At 37.7% G+C, this 23098-nt stretch overlaps 1 protein-coding gene across 3 annotated transcripts in view; it reads left to right on the forward strand.

The window, feature by feature from the left end:
* Window positions 1-248: 248 nt before the first annotated feature.
* Window positions 249-23098, forward strand: part of LOC136884670 (centrosomal protein of 76 kDa) — a 71852-nt gene continuing 49002 nt past the window's right edge. For all 3 annotated transcript variants that reach the window (XM_067156925.2, XM_067156926.2, XM_067156927.2), the window contains exons 1-3: window positions 249-339; window positions 7880-8678; window positions 19481-19718. In XM_067156925.2, coding sequence (XP_067013026.2) covers window positions 250-339; window positions 7880-8678; window positions 19481-19718 — 1127 coding nt within the window. In that variant the 5' untranslated portion in view covers window position 249. The remainder of the gene's footprint in view (window positions 340-7879; window positions 8679-19480; window positions 19719-23098) is intronic.

The raw sequence follows: 23098 nt of genomic DNA on the forward strand, positions 1-23098 counted from the left end.
TTATTCTTCACCCTTCACCCTTCACCCTTCATTCACATTTGGATAGGTTTGTGGAAGTATTTGGTATGATGCTACAGATAGTTTATTATACTGAACTTCTCAGGGATACTACTTCATTACAATTACAGAGGACAGTACTGTAGTGTGATTTATATCCTTTAAGTGTTGTACATTTTCGCTTGTTTACCTGTATGAACTCTCAAACTGTTTTGACGTACCTCTCGGTATGGTAATTTAAACACTATTGTAATGTCATCTGAAAATCTGACCAAAGAAGCAATACCTAAGAAGCGAAGCAAGGAAGAATTACAGCAGCTTATTAGAGTTTGCCTTGAAGAGGTAATTTACAATTGAATATTCAAAAATAATTAATTTATGTAAGTAGTAAAATCCTTCAACACAAAAGCCCATAGTACCATCATAGCGAGCTTCTCGGTAATGCGGCGGCACTTTCAAACGGTTTATCACACTCTTAGCACATAAGTAAGGCTACGTTCTTATCGTTTGTAATCGACTCTTAACTGAGGATCCGTGATTTACGATTAAGATTTAAATACCTATTCAGCTGCAACTTTTGAACTCTAGGTAATCCACAAAACTGACATCCCGCCCGATGAGGTTAAGTTACCCGTTATATTCACGGTTTATATTGCGAGACTCGCGTTGTCAAAGAGGATGAAGTCTAATCGCGGTAGTCTCGTATTGTGGCAGAAATATGCCGTTCCTTTCTGTGGTTCCTTAGGAATATTGTCTAGTTAATATTTCTTTTATAATGTTTTCTGTGATTTTTTTTAAAGTAGCCTATGGTTTTTTAAAATTTGTTTTTAGGTTATGTGGAATTTTAATTTGAAATTAGTTGCAAGAGGTATGGATTGAGTACCGTATTTATTAAATGTATACTCTGCCTTCCAAAACCAAACTTTCCATGAATTAGATCATAGCAGGTGTTGCATGCACATAGATGTGATGTTCCATTCTTGTCTTCAAATGTATTTAAGTATTTTGAATACACAAATTAATAATATAGATCTTCTCTATGCCATCAGTTCGTTAGATGCTTTCATGAGTGTCTCTTTCAAAGAAGTAGCTGCATTCATCGTACAACATTCAGTGATTGAGTGTAGGCCTTATTGTGTCTACATTCAAGCCTTGCCAAATTTCCTGTGGGGTTAAGTGGGTACTTGGCTAATGCTAGAAATTCGGTATCCAACATGCAAGTTATCTTGGGCACTCTGCACCGTAGTACTCAACTCAGTAGGTTTCCGTCAATCTCTTATGCGAAGCTAGGAACATTATCTGGAATACACTTTCAGCTCCCCAACATTTTGTGGGGTTTCCAAGAAAATACTATGTTATAAAGATAGAGCAATGCTACTTTTTGTTAATTATTCAAGTTATTTTCCGTTACTGCTGTTAATAGGAAAGTTGTTTCATCATCTTCAATATTCAATAAGAGGTACAAACAGTACGCTGGTTAAATTCAAAAAGGTTTAAAGCAGAGTGAAGTATGAGGTTGTCATGTTGGTATGAATGCTTAATTTTCATTAACACATGGGCCAATACAGCACCTTGTAGCAGAAATGGTAAAACGTCACTGATGGGACAGGGTAGATGCCCTTGTTTTCTTAACATTTTTATCATCCAGCTTATTGTGACCAATTCTTGCTCTCTTTAGACCTGGACAGTATTATTATATCCAAGACCTAGGACAGCCCTTGAGCTTGTAAATTATGAGTGTGGCATTGCTTCCACTTACCTCATGGCATACTTCCCACTTTGGTCTCTCCTTTCAGTCTTTCCTGTTCTCTTCCAATCCTGATGGCATATTTGGATACTTACCAGTAGAAAGGTGTAAAGTGCCAAAAACAATTTAGAAAATAGACTTTTCGCTGGAAAGACGCAAAGGACCAAGGAGCATTACATATTTTGAGGGGCTAGGTCTGGAGAGAACTTCCCCATGGGTGAGGGCGGTAGAATTAACACCCACGGCATCCCCTGCCTGTTGTAAGAGGCAACTACGGGGTCCTTACCTGAGTCCTGGTTTTGCTTTCACTTATTTGTGTCAGGCTCCTCACTTTCATCCATCCTACCCGATCTCCCTTAGCCAACTCTTATTCTTTTCCAACCTCAACGGTATTAGAGCATAATCTTACATTCAATAAGGTAGATGTACCTGATCCTGTACCTATAGCTGACAGTCCAACTTAAGATATTAAAAAAAATGAGAATACATTATCTCTACTCATATTTAATTTCTTTTTGCATCAGTTTGTAGTTTAAATGTTTCTCTTTCGAAGAAAGAATGAGTTGGCAGTAGTTAAAGTTATGATCTAGATCTGCAAGTCGTTTGTATGAAGGGGAGTATCAGCAAGCAAGTTTGGAGGGAACCTTAGCATTTTTCATAAATAAGGTATTATATTTTGTTTACTGGGTTGTCAAAGAATTTGGCAGCAGGGTAAGAGAGGTGGTGGTATAAAATTTATAATCGCCACATTGTGTGCCAAACGCCTGGATTAAATTCCAAACTTCTCTACAGTGGTGTGAGGGCATATGATGCTGTTGATTGTAATTTGTTCATCGGATGGGGATGTGAAGCCTTGAGCAGACCCCTTGGTGCTATTCGACAGGAGTAGGCTATATGCCAGCACCATGTTTCCTCCCTTCCTACTATCATAATATGAAAATCCACAGCCTGTTTCCAGTCATTCGACCGGGTCAGGAATGAAATGAATGAAGCCCCGATCTAGCGGCGAGGATAGGAATTGTGCCGGCTGCCGAAGCCTGTCGCACTCGTCTGGGGCAATTACTACCATAATACCACGTCATTAATTTAATTTCAGTAACTCCTGTGATTAGGTTGACGTCAGGTAGAGCATCCATTCATAAAAATTCTCTACAAAGATTCACCTCTCTTCAAACCTGACACCGTTGGGAAATGGGACAAAGGTTGGATAAACATACACTAGCGAGATATATTTCTTTTTATGTGATTCTCCAATAAGGGAACCTGAAGCTGACCCCATGTGTCAGGCGTAGGCAGCTGATATAAACCATAACCCAAAGCTCACACGCTATGGATATTTTACAGATTTTGTCACACCTGTCTTTCAAGTGGTGATATAAAATGGACCCTCAACAAAGTAAATTTCTAAAGTACCCACAGTCATCTATGGGTGATATAAAATGGACCCTCAACGAAGTAAATTTCTAAAGTACCCACAGTCATCTATGACTGCTACGTTGGATGAGGTGAAACGAGGAATGCCAGTAAATACTGCAGCTTCAGAATAAGGGTACCAAAATCTGCTCTTCTGTACAAGGCTAGAAGGAAGTATTCTGCTTATAATGTACAGGATATCTGTAATGTTCAGGCTGTAACTAATAAACAATGATTAGTTGATTAAAGGGTCATTTATTTTGATATATCTTACAGTATAATCTGTGTACAAAATGGGTCAGTTTTAGGAGATGAGCAATATTGAGGGGTCGGGTACAAGTACAAAAACACACACAATAAAAATTAATTTTAAGAGATAATTATTGATTACATGAATATTTTCTTTTTATGCATCTTGTTGGGCACAAAGAGATCCATCTGATTGTACATAAAGATATTGTGTGACTTGTTTAGGAATTTTTTTTCTCCCCCTGGTTTATGTAAAAAATATATTATTAAAGTGTCAGCTACTGGTGCTTCTACCTTATATAACACTTATTCTGCCTTGTCAATACTTAACCATTTATTTTACTGTCAACCATATCAACCGTACATGTTTCGAGAGCCCCAAATTCTTCAGCGGTACAAAACATCGAAATATTTTGGACTTGTTACATCTATAAATCATTCATTCTACCTCATTAACATCGTATATAGGTACAATTTAAACATCCATGACACTGTTAAAAATATTGAGCAATTATCTAAATCTCCAAATGTGGCCCTTTGAGATCACTGTCAATCTTGTGTGAAAACTATCAATGTTAACCTTTTCCGGTCCAACATCGAGGTGACCTCGACTTTGTTTTGTTCTACTTGAGAATATATTTATTGAAGTTCTTTGACCTGATTAAGGTAGATTGTTATCCCTAGAGTTTCTAGAGTAAATTTTTGTGGACAAATGGAGCCGTTCTGTTATCTCCATGGAAATAATACGAGATATATGTAGCCGTATATCGTCATGGTTACCCACGGCCCGTCAGTTGTGTTTACATTGAGTAGTGCTGCACACATGTTGTACTAGGCGTGTTTATCTGTGAGTGCAATTTGTCTCGGTTAAAGTTGCGATATAAAAGCATTAAATATGAATGATGAAGAAATATGTATGCACCTTTATTTAGACAGCAGTGAGGATGATTATTTATTTCACTTAGATGAAGAGATAAGAGAACTGTCGAGTGAAGTTGAAGGTGTAGTGAGCTCCAACATTGCAAGTTGTCAATTTTCCTTAGTAAGGCACAAAGGATATAATGTATCTACAAAGAGTCTGCCACAACATACACACAGAGCTCTCACTTAGTTGGTTTCTTGGGGTTGTAGGTTATAAATTATATTCTTCCCTTGAAACCAACAACAGATTCGTCAACTGATAAGTTTGGCCCAGGTATGAAATATTCCCTACATGTACTGTCGCATATTTTAGAAAATTCTGAGTTCTGGTTCTAAGGCTGTTACCTTAATTCTGAGTGTTTTCTAAATGGAGCATCCAAAATATTTGAAAAAAATTTCCTAGTGAGAATTTTACTGAAGAAAGGCACACGGAAAAACAAATTCTGTACACCAGTAATCTTTCATATCTGGCAATCTTTCTGGCAAATGAGACGTTAAGACTTTTGTGTAAAGCTGTAAATAACTCACTAGACTCATGTTTATAGAATATAATAATCATAATAATATAATTATAGTTACTAATAAAAGTTCTGAGTTAATCTGACTGGGTAAAAATGTGCAAAATTAATTTGGACCCGACTGTTGGAACATGTGACAGAAAATTGGACTGCAAAGGGTTATACACCACTGACAATGTAATGTTTAGAAATATTAAAATATTAAAATACTAAAATATTAAAATAACTTTCTAGACATCATTGCTCATTAATTTGCAAACTACAAGTATGTCATCTTGTAAAAGCAATACTAAATTTAAACTATGTAATAAAAAAGAAAAGAATAAAAAATGTTAAATCATTCAACTTATAAATTGCTGTCAGCTCTTATTTTTCAAAGTAATCTTGCTCTGTATTTACATCTATATAGAAAAAAACATTTATGTAATATCTTGGTCTACTATTAGAATTATTTGTGTGTTTTATTACAAAGTTGCCTACCGGACGAGTTGGCCGTGCGGTTAGGGGTGCACAGCTGTGAGCTTGCATCCGGGAGATAGTGGGTTTGAATCCCACTGTCGGCAGCCCTGAAGATGGTTTTCCGTGGTTTCCCATTTTCACAACAGGAAAATGCTGGGGATGTACCTTAATTAAGGCCACGGCCGCTTCCTTTCCCCTCCTAGCCCTTTCCTATCCCATCATGCCATGAGACCTGTCTGTGTTGGTGCAACGTAAAGCCACTAGCAATAGCAATGACAAAGTTGCCAAGTAACCTACTGTTAAGGTTGTTATTTTATTGATACGTAAGACCGGAACTTGATCCTGTTGATATAGACGAGCAAGCGAGCCATAGCTATCTTATCCCCTTTAAATAAACGAAAACCAAGATTTAAAATTGTAGAAACATTCTATGAAACACACGAAAAACCCAGATTAATTAGCGAAAATATTTGTAGCTGGAATCCAATAATTTATTGTGTGAACTGTTGCATTTCAGCTTGTCGTCCAAACCAAAACATACTTGACCTTGCTGCCTTACTTGCTTCTGAGTGACCGTTAAGGGGAAAGTGAGCTAGTTGCACGAAGCGATGCTACTGATTACATATTGGCAAACCCAAAACAGTAGTGATGGCAATAAACAGAGAGGGATGACTAGCGAACATCATGCTAGGAAAGCATCCACTAGAAAGTGTAGAAAGCTTTACATACATCAGCAGTGTAATATCTCGTGATACAAACACTGCTCAGTATACTAAACAACACGTTAGAGAAGTTCAGGCTAAAAATAAACACAAAGAAAACAAACATTAAATTAGGCTGTGAAAAAAATGATCAGGTTAAAGAATTTTGTTATCTGGGTAGTGTTATTACCAGTGATAATCAGTGCCTGACAGAAGTCAAAGGAAGAATTGCTATGGCAAAACAGGAAAAATCTATTGTTAAATAAGCACATAGGAAATGAAACCAGGAAGAAATTTGTTAGAAACCTTTCTTTGGAGTGTGCTAACTTACGGTTGTGAGACCTGGACTTTGGGAAAACAAGCACAATCAATACTAGAAGCTGCAGAAATATGGTTCTGGAGAAGACTGACTGGGACAAGTTGGATAGAAAAAAAAGTCTAATATCCAAATCTTGAATGACGTTAATGAGAAACGGACCTTAATTTAGTCATTAGAGCAGAGGAAAGCTAAATTTCTTGGACACGTCCTACGACATGACACTTTCTTCAGAATGTCTTCGAAGGAAAGGTCCTAGGGAAGAAGTCGAGAGGAAGACCACGTCTCTCATCCCTCAGGAACATAATCACTCAGCTGGGTTTTGCTTCCTATGTCAGGATGAAAAGGACTGCTGAAGACTGTGGGATGTGGCTGCAGCGACAAGGCTTAGCCTTTAGATAATGGATGGGATTGTTTTATTGTATGAGAACTGTACCATCTGTGTGCGATTGGCTGACGGACATTCATCCTGGTTCCAGACCAAAAGTGGAGTGCAACAAGGCAGTGCACTATCCCCATTATTATTTTATCACTATTATGGATGACATAATGAAGAACATCAAGAAAACCTCTGAACTAAATGCAACAGCTTTCGCTGATGATGTTATGATCTGGGGAGAAACTGAGGAACAAGTACAGTCTAGACTTGATGAATGGAAGGTTAAGTTCCTGGAATTCAGTCTCAAGATAAGCAAACCCAAAACAGTAGTGATGGCAATAAACAGAGAGGGGTGACTAGCAAACATCATGCTAGGAAAGCATCCACTAGAAAGTGTGGAAAGCTTTACATACATCAGCAGTGTAATATCTTATGATACACTAGTCTCAAAGGAGGTGGCAAGTAGAGTGCAGAAAAGCTCTCACTTTTACCACCAAGTACAAACACTCCTCTGGGATCCCAAAGTACCAACAAAATCAAAGCTGGTGATGTTCAATCAGTACTTCATACCAATCTTAATCTATGGTATTGAAACCTGCACCCTCACTAAGAAAGACTCATCAAGGTTGCAGGCATCTGAGATGAAGTTCCTTAGGTCCACAATTCAAAAAACTGAACTGGACAAGTTAAGGAATGAAGGAAGGAAGCTGGGATTGTTACAGCATTGTCAGATCGGGTGAGCATGTCCAGGTTGAGGTGGTTTGGGCATGTAATGAGGATGGAGCCAACAAGGGCAGCATATGTTAACTTGGAGAGACATGCGACAGTAAAATGGATGGTGGGAAGACCAAGAACCCACAGTTGGGCAGGTATTACACAAAGGTTAAGCTTCGAGCACAAGTGTGTTAGTAGCAAGTTTCATTTAATCGCCTGAAGGTTAAACATAATATATTACTCAAAGCAGTTTTATTCAAAATCTTGCCAGGTTCTTTTTTCTGTTCCATAAATATTTCAATATTTTCATGGGTATTTCATTCTAAACTGTAGTTACCTTTAAAAATTAACTTCCTGTTCTTTTTTTTCAACATAGGCTACATGTCTGTATATTAGAGAAGTAGTTAAATCTTGCTTATCTGATCTGTTGACAGCACTAACTGTACGCATGTTTTTTGTTTATAGATTGATGTTCGGGCGTTGGTGCTTCAGATGATCAACAATCTGCAAGAGAACCGTGGATTGATTAACCAGAAAGAAGTGCAGAAGGAAATAGTGAGGAAGCTGAAACAAAATGGTGTGTTGAGGAATTTACTGGAGAATGTTCGCTCCCGAATTAGTCACCAGGAAGTAGTGGGAACGGGAACTTCTACGGGTGATCGGGTACAGAACAACCCTGAAGAGACGAGAGCTCAACGAGGGGCTGAAACCTCAACTTGCCGTTGTAAGATGGTATACCCAGAATGTACAACATCTGGTCCAGCAAGCAGTAGTGAACATCAGAAATCCAGTCCAGAGTCAGAATATTCCAGCCATGAGCGCTTGGAACAAAGTAAAAACCTGCAAACATCGGACACACCAACAGTCACAAGAATGGTGAACCCAAGGCGACGCTACCTTCATTTTGAAATTTGTAAGATGACAGGTTTCTTACAGCGCATTACAAAACCATCGGAGAAGACTCCCTTCATGTTTTACGTCTGTTTCCGCAAACAGCGATACTGGACTAAGCCGGCACCAATTGCAAGTTTTGCGGATTTTAAAACTGGTTTTCTTCTGGAGCTTCACAGCGACGAGATGGGTCCCTTCCGAAGGGCCACTGGAGATGAACTGTTGCGAATGAATGACAGAATACATCTTGTCCTCGTGAAGGTGTTGGCGTTAGGATACAAGCATGTGGTATCTTCAACATTTATAGAGTGGCGTTATGTTCTGGCGGAAAAAGAATCTCAAGGAAAGTGGTCTGTCGACTTACGCGGTGTGGGTGAGTAACCGAATTTACTACTAATTTGGATTACTGTAATCATTATAAAATATCTAAGCCATTATTAAAACAGTGTTGGTAGTTGTATTATTTTTTCAAATATTAAAAAAAAAAATTGAGATTAAACTGTCATATAAGCACACAAAAGGTTTTTGTTCAGAATCTTATTTCACGCTAGGGTCCATCATCAGTAATTAAGAATAAATTATTTAAAACATGCTAATCCACATAGATGTGTCGTCAACATAAAATTCAGTCGAGGTTAAATAAACTGTAAAATATAAAAGAAAAACATATGACAGGCAGTGTAAGAACCTGATGCTAGACCTTAAAAATTGTTTTATGATATATCATTAAAAGGGCTGGCTGGAAATGTTAAAACTGTTCGGCAGGTATTACACAAAGGTTAAGCTTAGAGCACGAGTGTGTTAGTAGCAAGTGACATTTAATCACCTAAAGGTTAAACATAATATACTTACTAATAGCAGTTTTATTCAAAATCTTGTCAGGTTCTTTTTTCTGTGCCATAAATATTTCAATATTTTCATGGGCATTTCATTCTAAACTGTAGTTACCTTTAAAAATTAACCTCCAGTTTTTTTTTTTTTTTTCCAACATAAACTATCTGTCTGTCTGTCTGTCTATATCGGTCCCTCAATCCTGAGGATCGTGATCTCTGAAGATATTTCTTTGTACCTGTTTCCATCCTCCACGGTCTTCTGCTATACGGGTAGATTGTCTGAACGATGTCTTTGTTGCATGTTTTATGCCATCTCTCCAGTGTATAGGTGCTCGCCCATGCTCCCTCTTTCCAGGCACGTTTCCCTAGATTATGTGCTTTTCAAGGCTTCCTTCTCCACGATGCATAATATGACCAAAGAATTGGAGAATCCTCTGTTGACATTTTGCCGATAACCTGGTACTGATTCAGAACCTTGAGGATGGTCGTTGGTTCGAAATGCTGTCCAAGGAATGCGAAGCATTCTTCTCCGGCACCACATCTCGAATGAGTTGATCTTATTTAAATCTGAAGCCTGTAAAGTCCACGTTTCAGCACCATAGTGGAACATAGAGAATACAAGTGTCTGTACTAGTCTCGTCTTTAGCTTTACAGAAATGGAGCGATCCTTCCAAATATGAGATAACTGAGACATGATATTCTTGGCCATGGCAATCCTTCTCCTAATCTCTATTTCGCAGCTGTTGTTGCTAGTTATAGACTACACTGTCTACATAGACTACATGTACATAAATACATACATCTTCGTTATAGACTAGATATAACTGTCTGTTCCTCTTGTAGCATTTTTCAGTTACTTGGCGCATACTGAAAATCTGATCCTGATAGCCTCTCTGTCTGGTTTTCATCCCACTTACCCTCAACCACGGATCGCACCCTCCCTACCAAGATGCCAGTGAATACTTTGCCTGGTATACTGATCACTGAGATACTTTGATAGTTGTTGCAATCCTTCCTGTTCCCTTGCTTATAGGTAGGTGCATTTACTGCTTTTATCCAATTAGAAGGTACCTTACTAACACACCATGCTAATCTTACTAATCTATGAAGCCATTTCATCTCTGCATTTCCACTATATTTCACCATTTCAGGTCTGATATAATCTAATCCTGGTGATTTATGACACTGGAGTTTGTTTACCATCCTTTCCACTTCATCAAGAATAACTTCTCCAATATCATTGTCCTCCTGCCCATGAGCTTGGTTGTTTGCAACATCACCAGAAAGATTTCCTTTTACGTTGAGAAGATTTTCAAAATATTCCTTCTACCTGTCCAGTGATTCTCTGGGATCAATAATGAGTTCACCTGAATTACCCAAAACACTGTCGTTTTCTTATTTCCTCCCTTTCTAAGATTACTTTATTACTGTCCAGAAAGGTTTCCCTGCAGCTTGATCCAGCCTTTCTAGATTATTACCAAAATCTTCCCACGACTTCTTTTTGAATTCAACAACTATTTGTTTTGCTCTGTTTCTTTCATCTATGGACAGTTCTCTGTCTGTACCAGTCCTTGTTTGGAGCCATTTCTGATAAGCCTTCTTTTTATGTTTCCAAGCTGCTCTCGCTTAATCATTCCACCAAGATGTTCGCTTTTTCCCATCTTTACACACACAGCTGTTTCTAGGCATTCCCTTGCTGTTTCTATTACAACATCCCTGTATGCCACCCATTCTCTTTGCAGATCATGAACCAGCTTACTGTCCATTGTTTGGAAATTTTTGTTAATTATATCCATGTACTTCTATCCAATTTCCTCGTCCTGGATATTTTCTACGATAATTCGTGTGCAGACAGATTTCACTTTCTCTGTCCTAGGCTTAGAGATGCTTAGTTCACTACACATCAGATAGGATTTTTCAATGATACAGACCACTAACAGATTTCCTGAATTCGAAGTCTGTTAAGAATAGTCTATTAATCTATTATGGATCTGGTACCCCTACCCTTCCATGTGTAGCAGTGAGTAGCCTTATGCTTCAAGAATGTATTCATAACTTTTAAAATCATACTAGCACAGAGGACCAGCGAACACTTCCCATTCCTATTAGCTTCCATATCTTCCCCACATTTACCAATCACCCTTTCGTATCCTTCAGTTTTATTGTATTTCCAACTCTCGCATTGGAATCGCCCGTTAGCACTATCCTATCCTTGTTGTTGACCTTGATTTCAATGCTTCAAAAATTATGGTTGTTATTGTAAACATGTTCTGCATAAGCTGAATATCTGTGGTATTTTATAGCCTTGAAGTGTTCTTGGTATTGCTGTACTATCAGTCACTACTGATCTGCATGTGTGGCAGTCGCCCAGGTAGCAGATTCCCCATCTGTTGTTTCCCTAGCCGTTTCTTAAATGATTGCAAAGAAATTTATTGGACATCTCCCTTGGTAAGTTATTTCAATCCCTAACTCCCCTTCCTAAAAACGAATATTTGCTCCAATTTGTCCTCTTCAATTCCAACTTTATATTCATATTGTGATCTTTCCTACTTTTGAAGGCACCACTCAGACTTATTCGTCTACTAATAACATAACAAGTTATGAAAATTATTGCAAATCCGTATTGAAAGTATCTTACAATAAATGTAAGAAATTTATTTCACTTCAACCTATTCAATACAATTATGTTGACGTTTGAGTTAAAACATTAAGTAAAATGAGAGTTGAGACATGTTTCTCCCTTTCCTATCGGGCATCATCATTCGAATCAATACCTCACATCCTACCAGGTACCTTGTTGAAATTTGTTCAATAATCTGCTGCGTAATTGAATACATTTAAAAAACTTACAAATCATATTGCTACCTTGTACCAACTTGATTAAAAATCTACTACACTAATGAATACATTGAACAAACTTCACTTAAAAAAGCCATCATATGAGTAAAATTAACAATATTGATGGCCTGGAGCCATGGTCGATGCTAAATGAGTATAGAACAGTACAAATGTTTATGTGCGAAATGAGGAAAAGCATTCCATTACTGTGCCAATTTCCGTAATGTTTGATTTTGGCATGTCGTACTTGATGTAGTCTATTTAAAAATAGCGAACAAGTTATAATTTTTTTGTGTTTTTAGTTTCTGACTAGCCCAGACAGACATTGCATTCATGTCGCAGTGCAACCTGAGCACTTTTGTTGAGCAAATCTATTGTAGACCAACCAAATGAGTTTGCCGAAGTGTCATTAGACCACCCACCTCCGTTGAGCACACTCTGTATTAATGGTGTGCCTAGCGCAGAAAGACGATGGTATCATGTTGTAATTCAGATCAAACCTATGTTTAATAATTAAATTAATTACTTGATGAGGACTGCTGAAGTGTCATTAATATCTTCTTCGTATGACTAATACTTTAATGTTGATAGTGTGCTTCTGTTGTTGGAGTATTCTGATGTTGATTTATTAGTTGAAAGGGGCTGTCGAACTGTGGTATGATTTAATCAATGTTAAGCTGTCCCAACATATATAAGCTCTCAAAGGAAGGAGAAATCCATAATTACTGTAATTGAGTTGAAAGAATGAAGGAAAAGAGAGGAGGTTTTACGCTTATGTTTTTAAGTCTGTGGTGTTAACGCTTACCTTTAATGTTGTTGGTCTGTTATCTTGTTGAGTAAAAGGTTTTTGGAATACTGGCAGTCACTAACGTTCTGCCCCTCGTGTTGTACGTGTGTCGTCTTGGTGGAGGGGAGTGGACCTGAGAAGGCAGGGCTGTGGTCTTGTGGGTCCCTGCCAGAGGGGCGCGATATGTTTATCGGCTTAGTGGGGGTGCTTATTGATATTGTCTTAAAAACGTCAAAGAATTTTTTGTCTTGAAGATTTAACTTATTAAACAAAATTATTATTTGATCATATAGAGAGGTTTTATAGTCTATTGGATCATTTATGTTTTTATTTATGTTGTATTTTTGGTCCAAGAAAATGTACAAATTCTCAAACTCGGTCATGAGCCTGCCTTTTTCTGTTCTTTTTAAAATTTGAAGATCTTGTTCAATTGTGATGAAGCTATGTCCTGTCTCCTTCATGTGATTACTCATTGCTGAGTGTTTGTTATGTTTCTGGACATTGAAATGTTCAGCATATCTGGTTGTAAAACTTCTTCCGGTTTGACCGATATACAAACTGTTGCACTCAGTGCATTTAAGTCTATAAATGCCAGAACCTAAGTATTTATTGTTGTCAGAATTTATTGTGTTGTGGTTGAAGAACAACTTTTGATTTGAGTTTTGGGTCTTTAAGGCTATTTTAATTTCATGTTTCTTTAAAGGGTTGGCAATTTGATGTATGATCGGATTGGTATAGGTAAAGGTTGCGTACGTTGATTTGCTTGTTTCTATTGGGGAGAGGTTTGTGGTTAATTTCACTTTGCTAATTATTTTATGTATGATTGAGGGATTGTATCCATTGAAGCTGGCTATTTCTTTTATGGTATTTATTTCCTTCTTTATATTGGCAGTTGAAAGAGGACGATATACAAACAGTAAGGTCTAGCCATGGGAGACCCCATCTTGGGAATACTCGCCAAAATTTACATGGATAACCTCGAAAATAGTAAAATAATAAAAATACATTAATGGATTATGTCTTTGGCTATGCTGTCGATGACACGTTAGCAGTAATCGACAAAAGTTATAACAATAGTGAAAACATACTAACCTATTTAAACAGCCTTAGACAACTGTATCAAGTTCACTAAAGAGGACGAGGACCATAATTCAATTAATTTTCTCGATATTATAATTGCTAGAACTTAAAACAAATTTGATTTTCAACAATGACACATCCCTACAATACGAGGAGTACAGGTAAAGCGACTGTCAGACCACCTCACACAAGCAACACTGCCAGACATCTCTCCTAAAGTCTAAATGGGTAAGTGTTAAGAAGATTAATTCCTTCTTCTTCTTCTTCTTATTCCCCAAGTGCCATATCCGGTTGCCCAGATGTCGACGATTCCTCTGGAGGAAGTTTTTCTGTCTTCTAAGAGTCTCTCAGTTGTCTCAATACTGGTCCACTGCTTGATGTTGTGTAACCATGTTATCTCTGTCTGCCAACTCGCCGTTTGCCCTCTATTTTACCCTGGAGAATGTGTTTTATGAGGCCATATTTGTTTCCTCTTCATATGTAGCCTAGATAAGCTATTTTGCGAACTTTTATAGTTGTTATTAGCTCCTGCTTCGTCCTAGCTCTCCTTAGGACTTCATCGTTTATCATATCTGTCCAGGGTATTCTAAACATTCTTCTGTGCAACCACATTTCAAAGGCGGCAAGTCGTTTGATACTTGTGGCTTTTAATGTCCATGTTTCTGCTCCATATAACAGTACTGACCAGATGTAGCACTTCATTAATCTCTGTCTGAGCTTCAGATTCAGATGATTATTACAGAACAAAGAGCTCATCCTGCGAAATGCAGCTCTAGTGTTCTCAATTCTGCATCTGATTTCCTTATCTGGATCCATACTGTCTGTTATTATGCTGCCGAGGTACTTGAACTGGTGGACTTGTTCTATTTTACGGTTGTTTAATGACAAGGTGACATTTGCATTACTATTTCTGCTAAATACCATTAACTTAGTTTTTGCTACCTTTATATTGAGACCATACTGTAAACCTTTGACATGGATTCTGTTCAGGAGTTCTTGAAGGCCTTCTATAGTGTTGCACAGAATCAGAGTGTCATCTGCATATCTAATATTATTGATCATAACACCATCTACTTTCACACCCAGTTCAACATCATGCAAAGCTTCGTTAAAAATGATGTCAGAATAGATATTAAAAAGGAGTGGCAAGAGTATACAACCTTGGCATAACTCCCTTCTGATTTTCACATCTGATGTTTTGGTTTGGTTGATTTTGACTGGTGCTTGTTGGCCCCAGTAGAGATTCTGTATGGTGCGTATGTCTTTTCCATCAAGATGTTTTTGTTGGAGAATCTCTATCAGTTTTTCATGTTTCACTCTCTCAAAAGCTTTCTCATAGTCAATGAAACATGCAAATACATCTTTGTGTAGTTGGCGGCATTTTTGGAGCAGGACATTGACGCTGAATAAGGCTTCTCGTGTGCCAAAGGCATTTCTGAAACCCATTTGGTTGTCATCCAAGTGTATTTCGCACTTCGTTCTAATGTGTGCGTGTATTATACGTAAGAATGCTTTTGGCATATGACTCACCAGACTTAGGAGACGGTGGTCGCTGCATTTCTTTGGATGAGACTTTTTAGGTATTGCAATGAATGTCGATTGCAACCAGTCCTCTGGGATTTTTCCAGTATCATAAGTTGTATTGAAAAGTTTAGCAATTTGGTCAACATTCTCTTCAGTTATTAGTTTTAGAACCTCAGCTGGTATCTGGTCTGGACCTACTGCTTTACCATTAGGTGATATTGTGAGGAAATGTAATACTTCTTCTTTTGTTATTTTTGGACCATTTGCACTGTGTAAGTACACAATTTCACCTCTGTCATCACTAAACAATTCGTTTATGTATTCTGTCCAGATCTGTATGATTTTTTGTTCATCTAGGATGGGTTTGCTGGTGTCATCAAAGAGAGTCATTGGCGTCTGTTTTCTGTACAGCCCAGCTATCTCTTATACAAGAAAGTAAAACTTGAAACCATCATGGTCATTATTTAGTTCTTCTATTTCTTCACAGTTCATTGTCATCCATCTTTCCTTGGCTAATCTGATTTTCTTCTTAATCTCCCTTTGTGCCTGTCGGTAGCTGTCTTCTCTGCCCTTTTCTTGTCTTCTCCGTTCCATTAGATCAAGTATTTCATCAGTCATCCATCACTGCTTCTTTTGCCTTGTTGATGTAAGATGATCCTTACAGACTTTTAACAGTGTATCGTGTAATATTTTCCATTGATATTCTGTACTGTTGTCATTGTTGTTGCTATTGTTGGTTTGCATTTTGTTGTTCAGGTCTTGTATTACTGCCTTTTTAATTGTACCATCTCGCAATTTGGTAACATCAAACTTGCTAGACACTTGCTTTGATGTGGTGGTTTTCAATTTCAATCTGATATCTGCCACTAATGGCACATGGTCGGACCCAGTATCTGCTCCAGGATAGGTTGTTGCTCGTTTGACAATATTTCTAAATCCTTTGTTAACCAGAATATAATCAATCTGATTCCTGATTGGTCTTCCTGTTTCCTTTTCTAGTGGTGAAATCCATGTGTAGAGGCGCCGTTTATGAAGTTTGAACCAAGTGTTACAAACAACTAGATCTTGCTCTTGGCAGAATTGGAATAGACTGTCTCCTCTTTGGTTAGCTGAACCCAATCCATACTCTCTCACTAAGTCAGACCTTCTACCTTGTCCAATTTTGGCATTGAAATCTCCTGATATTATTATTAGGTCAGTGCTGTTGAGTTTTTTACACACCTTATTCAGCATATCATAGAACTCATCAACGTCGTCGTCATGTTTTGTGTCTGCTGTTGGAGCATATTCTTGTATAATGCTTACATTAAAGGGCTGACTCTGCATCTGTAACAGCATTATACGGTCAGAGATTGGTATGAAGTTTTTGACATATCTGACATAGTTCGCCGAAACGAACACACCTACTCCATTCCAGTGATTGCGGTCTTGCGGGTCCCTGCCAGAGTAGCAGTGTGTGCCATGTGCATGGCGACACAATCCAGAACCTGGCCAGCGTAGCTCACTGATTCCTAAGATGTTCATTTTCAATCGCCTGGCTTCTTGAATCATATTGTCCAGCTTTCCAGCTGCATATAAATTTCTAACGTTCCATGTAGCTATACGTAGTTGATTTTTAATTATGTTAAACCGGGAGATTCTTAGCATGCCCACTTAAGGGCTGCCCGGGACTAGGGGCCTTTGATTTATTCTTTCTCTCCATAGTAACTTCCTGGGAATATTGTCACTGGGGTGGTTTCCCGTTGCCTTCCCCTGTATGAATACAGCCGCTCCTAACATGGAGAACAGACGCTTGGTGCAGCCGCCCACTATGGATCGGACGCTACCTGCCTGTTGGTCCGCGGAAGGTATTTCATTTCGCTTCTAGCACCCATATCTGGGAGACATCCCCCTATCCGCCACCTGGGGATGCGCCCTCTAGGGTTTACAGGCTCCCACTAATGAACAATTCCAATATAGCAATTCACACACTTTTTCGTTTTATTCCACAGACTTGAACACGCATTACAAGCCGTTTCATTTACACCTAAGAATCCAGTTGAACTTCTCTTCAGACTTACACGGATGATAACTTCATAAGCTTCATGACCTAGGCAGCATATGTGCATATTTGAAGAGAAGAATTTGTTATGTGAATGAGACTTGGTCAAGCATCCTCTACTAGCTATACTTGCCATGTAACCAGCATCTTCACTTTGAATATTATTAATAAAGACTCTCATTCAATAAAGAAAAGATATTAATCTATTGAAGATTTTAACTAATCCTCAAATCATTTTAAGCTGAACGTATTGATTTCTTATATATACTGAAAAATTCCATGTAAATATTTTGATTCCCATTTGACTTCAATTGTCAACCCAGTATCAACATTGAGTGTTGATATTATTTTATATTATCTCCATTAGATGCGAACATATTATATGATATCTCAGTAGAACTTTCAAACAGGATTAACCAATTCAATCCAAATATGACTATAATGTCCTTATACATCAATGTAAATCATTGTAAACAATTAGTTTTTAAAAATAGTTGTAATATAACATCCACTTCAGAGCTCTGACTTAGATATAGAATTTATGGCTGATGATGCCTGCGATGACAGGTGAAACATGTACCATTACAACCTTATATAATCATTCTAAGTCTTAAAGACTGTAAAGTATTGAATAGGTAGTTTGAAATAAATTAATTGTAAAAAGTTTTAATATTCACTTTGCTATTTACATGTCACAGTTCACAAGTTTCATAAATTTCTTTATATTTTTTAGTAATCTGTTTTAGTATGCAAAACTGTAAAATCACAATACCTATTGCAGTTACCAGTATGTATTATTTTTCAGGAGGGTAGATGCCAGTATGTTAACAATGCGAGTACTAGAAATATTGCCTGGCTCCTAGGTTCAAGTGCTAGATTTAAAAACATTTGTCATGGCCTGTTCTACTTATTTTTCTCTAGATGCCATTGTCCTGGAAAAACTTATGGTACAAGTGTAATCTGCCTCATTGATGTATGACGTTCCTTACAATATGGTTACAGTGAATATATCAGTGGTACCAATCCCACCTGTTTTGATTAATAATGCAGACGTGGCAACTCTCCCGATTTAAGCAGGAAACTCCCTGTTTTTAGTGCTTCCTCCCTCTCTCCTGATTGCAGAGACTTACCTCCCGATTTTGAGAACAGATTTAGTATTCCTGGGTTGTTTTTTTTTTTTTTTTTTTTTTTTAATTTTTTTTTTAATCCCAGGCATTTTCTCATTATTTAAGTAGCTACAGATAATATTCTGATGTTCAGTAGGCACTGGCAAGACTGATGCAATCAGCTGGTGGTATTCTTAAATATGACAGAATATCCAACGTAATGCTTTTAATTTTATCATTTCCATGTAGCAATGCCGAATGTGAAACTATTTTTTAGCATATTTTCAAGGACGGAAACTCAATTTAGATGAAAGCTTCCCGAAAAAAGAATTATTGAAAAAATAAAACCTTTGAAGACGTTCAACAAGGTTAGTGCTTTGAGCATAAATCTACTTCAGAAATTTATGAAGAGGCCTAAGGCATTTGCAGTGAAGAGTCATGTGTTCTAAAGCTCAGATATATGGAGTATTTCAGTATTTATTAAATACATGCAATATTTATAAATTGATTAATTAATAAGAAAAATTACATAATCGAGTAGTATGTGTTAAATATTCTTCAAAGTTACATAATTAATGATGTGTCATAACATATGGGGTATTATTGTATTGAATAGGTGGACATTAAAAGTTTTTTCATTGTAATATGGGGATGTGCCGCAACAAGAAATCTCCTGATTTTTTACTCATGAAAGTTGGCACATCTGATAATGAAATGGTACCCAATTGTAAAAGTGTTCCAGTTTAGGAACCGTGGTCCCAAACACTAAAACATTCTCTTCATACCCTTATTGCTAACCCCACTCATTGTACAGCCTGACTGCACTCTATCTCCGCCACTCAGGAACAGAGCAAGCGTTCTGCGTGACAGCACCAGCTAGGGTGCCAGTAACTTTTCACGGCCTCTTCCTGTAGAATTCATACCAACTGAAATCCACATTTTCTCCTTCTCACAACTTTGTTCCAGGTGCGGAAAGCAAGACGTCGCTAGGGAACCTGCAACTACATTTTACGCTGATACCTGCTCTTCCTGAACCCATTGCTGTGGTACCTTATCTGAAGATAGAAGATGCTCAGTACATGGAACAGCATATGGTGTTCTTAGCCTATACCAAGGACTGGTGGGCAGAATTCCTCAGCATGAGGCCGTCTCACAAGCAGAGGTTTATCAAGATATTCTGTCAAGATGAAAACTCCTCGATAAGGTACAACATTTCTCCATAGAGTATTAACCAGAGTTTTACAGAATTCACAGAAAAGTGTCAAATTCCCTATTATTAAACGTCTCGAGTAGGAAATTTACTGTATACAAATACAGTTTGTTACTACAAGTATTGGTATATGTGAACCACTTCCTAATTTATTAATATTTCTCAAATATTTGTAAAATACAAAGTGATGTAAACATTTTTAAAAAGACGCATATGATACTACTTTTTTAAAGAGCTGGAAATCACATCGGTAGAGGTTATAAACATTGAATTGTGTGGAGAAAGCAAATATTAGTAGACTTATACTTCATGTAGTTGTAAGTAATAGAAATGAACTGGGGTATCAGTTTAAATTTTCTCACTACTTGGATAATAGTCCACTTTTAAATTTTTTTTTTTTTTTTACTCATTTGAAAATCGACAGCCTGTTTCCAGTCATTCTACCGGGTCAGGAATGGAATGAATGAAGCCCCCATCTAACGGCGAGTATAGGAAATGTGCCGGCTGCCGAAGCCTGTAGCACTTCTCTGGGGCAATGATAAATGACTGACAGATGAAATGAAATGTTAATGGAGAGTGTTGCTGGAATGAAAGATCACAGGGAAAACCGCAGTACCCGGAGAAAAACCTGTCCCGCCTCCGCTTTGTCCAGCACAAATCTCACGTGGAGTGACCGGGATTTGAACCACGGTATCCAGCTGTGAGAGGCCAGCGCGCTGCCACCTGAGCCACGGAGGCTTCTTTGTTTACTCATTTATAACTTGTTAATTAGAACATGTCACATTTTTGTATCATAGAGACAGTGTCACATGGTGACTTTTTTTTTTAAAGTGAATGGCCAGATGAATATAACTGATTTAAATAATTTTTTTAATGGAAAAATTTAACAGCTTTTGCTAATGACATCATAATTTGGAGAAAAACAGAGAACTTGGCACTTGAAAGGCCAAGTTTCAGGACTTCAACCTCAAGATGAGCAAGACAAAGATAGTGGTGATGACACTGAAGAGAGATTGGCAACCAGTGAGCATCAAACTAACAGACCCCTAGTTGGAGAGCTTTGACAATTTCACCTACCTTGACAGCCTATAGTTTCCAGATGAAAATTAGCCCAAGAGAGGTCACCAACAGGCTGCGAAAGAGCTCCCTCTTCTACCAACAAATGGGACTCTTCTTTGGGGGTTCTAAGATTCCAAAGAGGGCAGAATTGGCAGTGTTCTAAAGCTGCTTCATACCGATTTTGACATATGCTCTAAAAAACATGCAGCTCTGCAAAGAGAGACTCGTTAAGACTTTAGACATCAGAGATGAAGTTCCTGAGATCCACTCTCCAGAAGACCAGGTTGGACAAGTTAATGAATGAGGAGGTGAGTTATGAAGCTGGGATTAAGACATCGCTGCTATAGTCGGTGTCCTAAGCATTTGATGTTTTGAAGGTAATCAACTCGGAGAACTGAGGAAAATATTATTCCGTGTGTGAACAATTCCTCTTTTTCCCCTTCTCCATCTTGGTTTTCCCCCTGAATCTGACGGGGAATGTAAGTGGCTTTTATATAACATATATGTCATCAAATGGATCACTTCGAACTTGAGTTGACTCTGAGAATAGACAGACTCGGAATGTCCAGAGCACGGTTGTTTGGGCTCGGGATGAGGATGGAGCCTACGAGAACAGCCTGAGTGCAAATAGAAAGTGAGGTAGAAGGAAGATGCCTTCTTGCAAGACTGGTTAAGAATGATCTTGCTGCTAGGGGAAGGACAATGGATGATGGTATAAAGAACAGAACATTCATGAACAGAGGAGAGTGGAAGAGGCTTATGAATGGTATCCATTATGTCGTTATAAAGGTAAATAAAACTTCTTAGTCAAATTTCATGATCCTGTTTAAGGAAATAGGGAAATTGTAACAAATTATAAGAAATTGTTGGTTTAAAAATTAAAACTGAGGATGTTGTTGGGTCATCTGTCCAAGGACTGGGTTTAATACAGCCCTCCATGCCACCCATTTTACATTTCTATGTAACTCCCACATCTATTCTAATCTGTTTGTCATATTCATACTTTGGTCTACTCCTACTGTTCTTATCATCTACACTTCCCTCAAAAACTAACTGAACAAGTCCTGGGCGTCTTAAGATGTGTACTGTCATTCTATCTTTTCTTCTTGTAAAATTTTGCAGACGTTCAACACAAAGACAGGTTTCGATTGAAGCTTTTTATATGTTATTTTAAAACTCTGCTCAACATTGTGCAAACTCACTCCAATTATTTGTGACCTCGTCCCTAGGAAGTTCTTTAAATTTTAGTTTTTTACGTACAATTCATATCAACCATTTTAAGTGTGCTTTAAGGCACATTTCATGTTGAATCTGTGTTAATACCCTTTTGATTTATTTACTTTGAACTGATGATAATTCGAGGGGAATCGAAACCGATCTTCATTTAATGAATATTGCATATTATAAAGTGTTGAATGGTGGAACATCCCTCGATTGGTTTCTATCATATAAGTCAAAGTGAAAGTTACAAATTCTGAAATTTTTCCAAATCGTAGTCGTCTCACCAATTCAATTCAATGTCTCTTCATTTGTGATTCGATCCAACCATCACACCTTCAGCATTCTTTTGTACTGAAAGCTTCTATTGTCTTCCTTTCTGAGCTAGTTATCGTTCATATTTCAATTCCATACAGTGCCATGCTCCAGACGAAAGTCTAAGGAAAAGGAAAAAAAAAATCTTTCTAATTCCTATATCAAGTGTTCAAAGTGAGCAAATATATTTTCTTAAGAAAGGCCTTCCTTGCTTGTGATAGTCTGCATTTTATGTCCTTACTTCTGCCATCGTTGTTGTTATTTTACTACCCAAGTATCAATATTAGTCTACTTCCTTTAATACTTAATTTTCTAATCTAATATTTCCTACATCGCCTGACTTCACTTCACAAATAAAACAGTCTTACACTGTCATCCTTTCCAATATAAAAAACCATCTATATTGGATGGGATAATGTCGAGACATGTTTCAGCCTATCCAAAGGCCATCTTCAGTAGAAGCTAAAATATTCTGTATAGTGTGTATATGCAAACAAATAAACACTGAAAGATGTGTAGAATTAAAAGACAATGATCATAATTAACATATTAAAAACGTGTGAATGTTGAGGTCCCTCTCATCTAAAAACTCTCCTGGTTAACATAAAACTTGCTAATCCTTTTAAAAGTGGAAATGTGAAACAGGTTTAGTGTCAATAGGGACACGAGACCGACAAGGTCGTACCACTCGACACGACAGCCTTCTAACGAATGATGTGCACTCATTATCCCCTTATTGACGGTCACACTACATTGCACAACACAGATTTCCAATTTAAAAG

Source organism: Anabrus simplex, chromosome 13 (genome assembly GCF_040414725.1).
Source record: "Anabrus simplex isolate iqAnaSimp1 chromosome 13, ASM4041472v1, whole genome shotgun sequence".
NCBI lineage: Eukaryota > Metazoa > Arthropoda > Insecta > Orthoptera > Tettigoniidae > Anabrus > Anabrus simplex.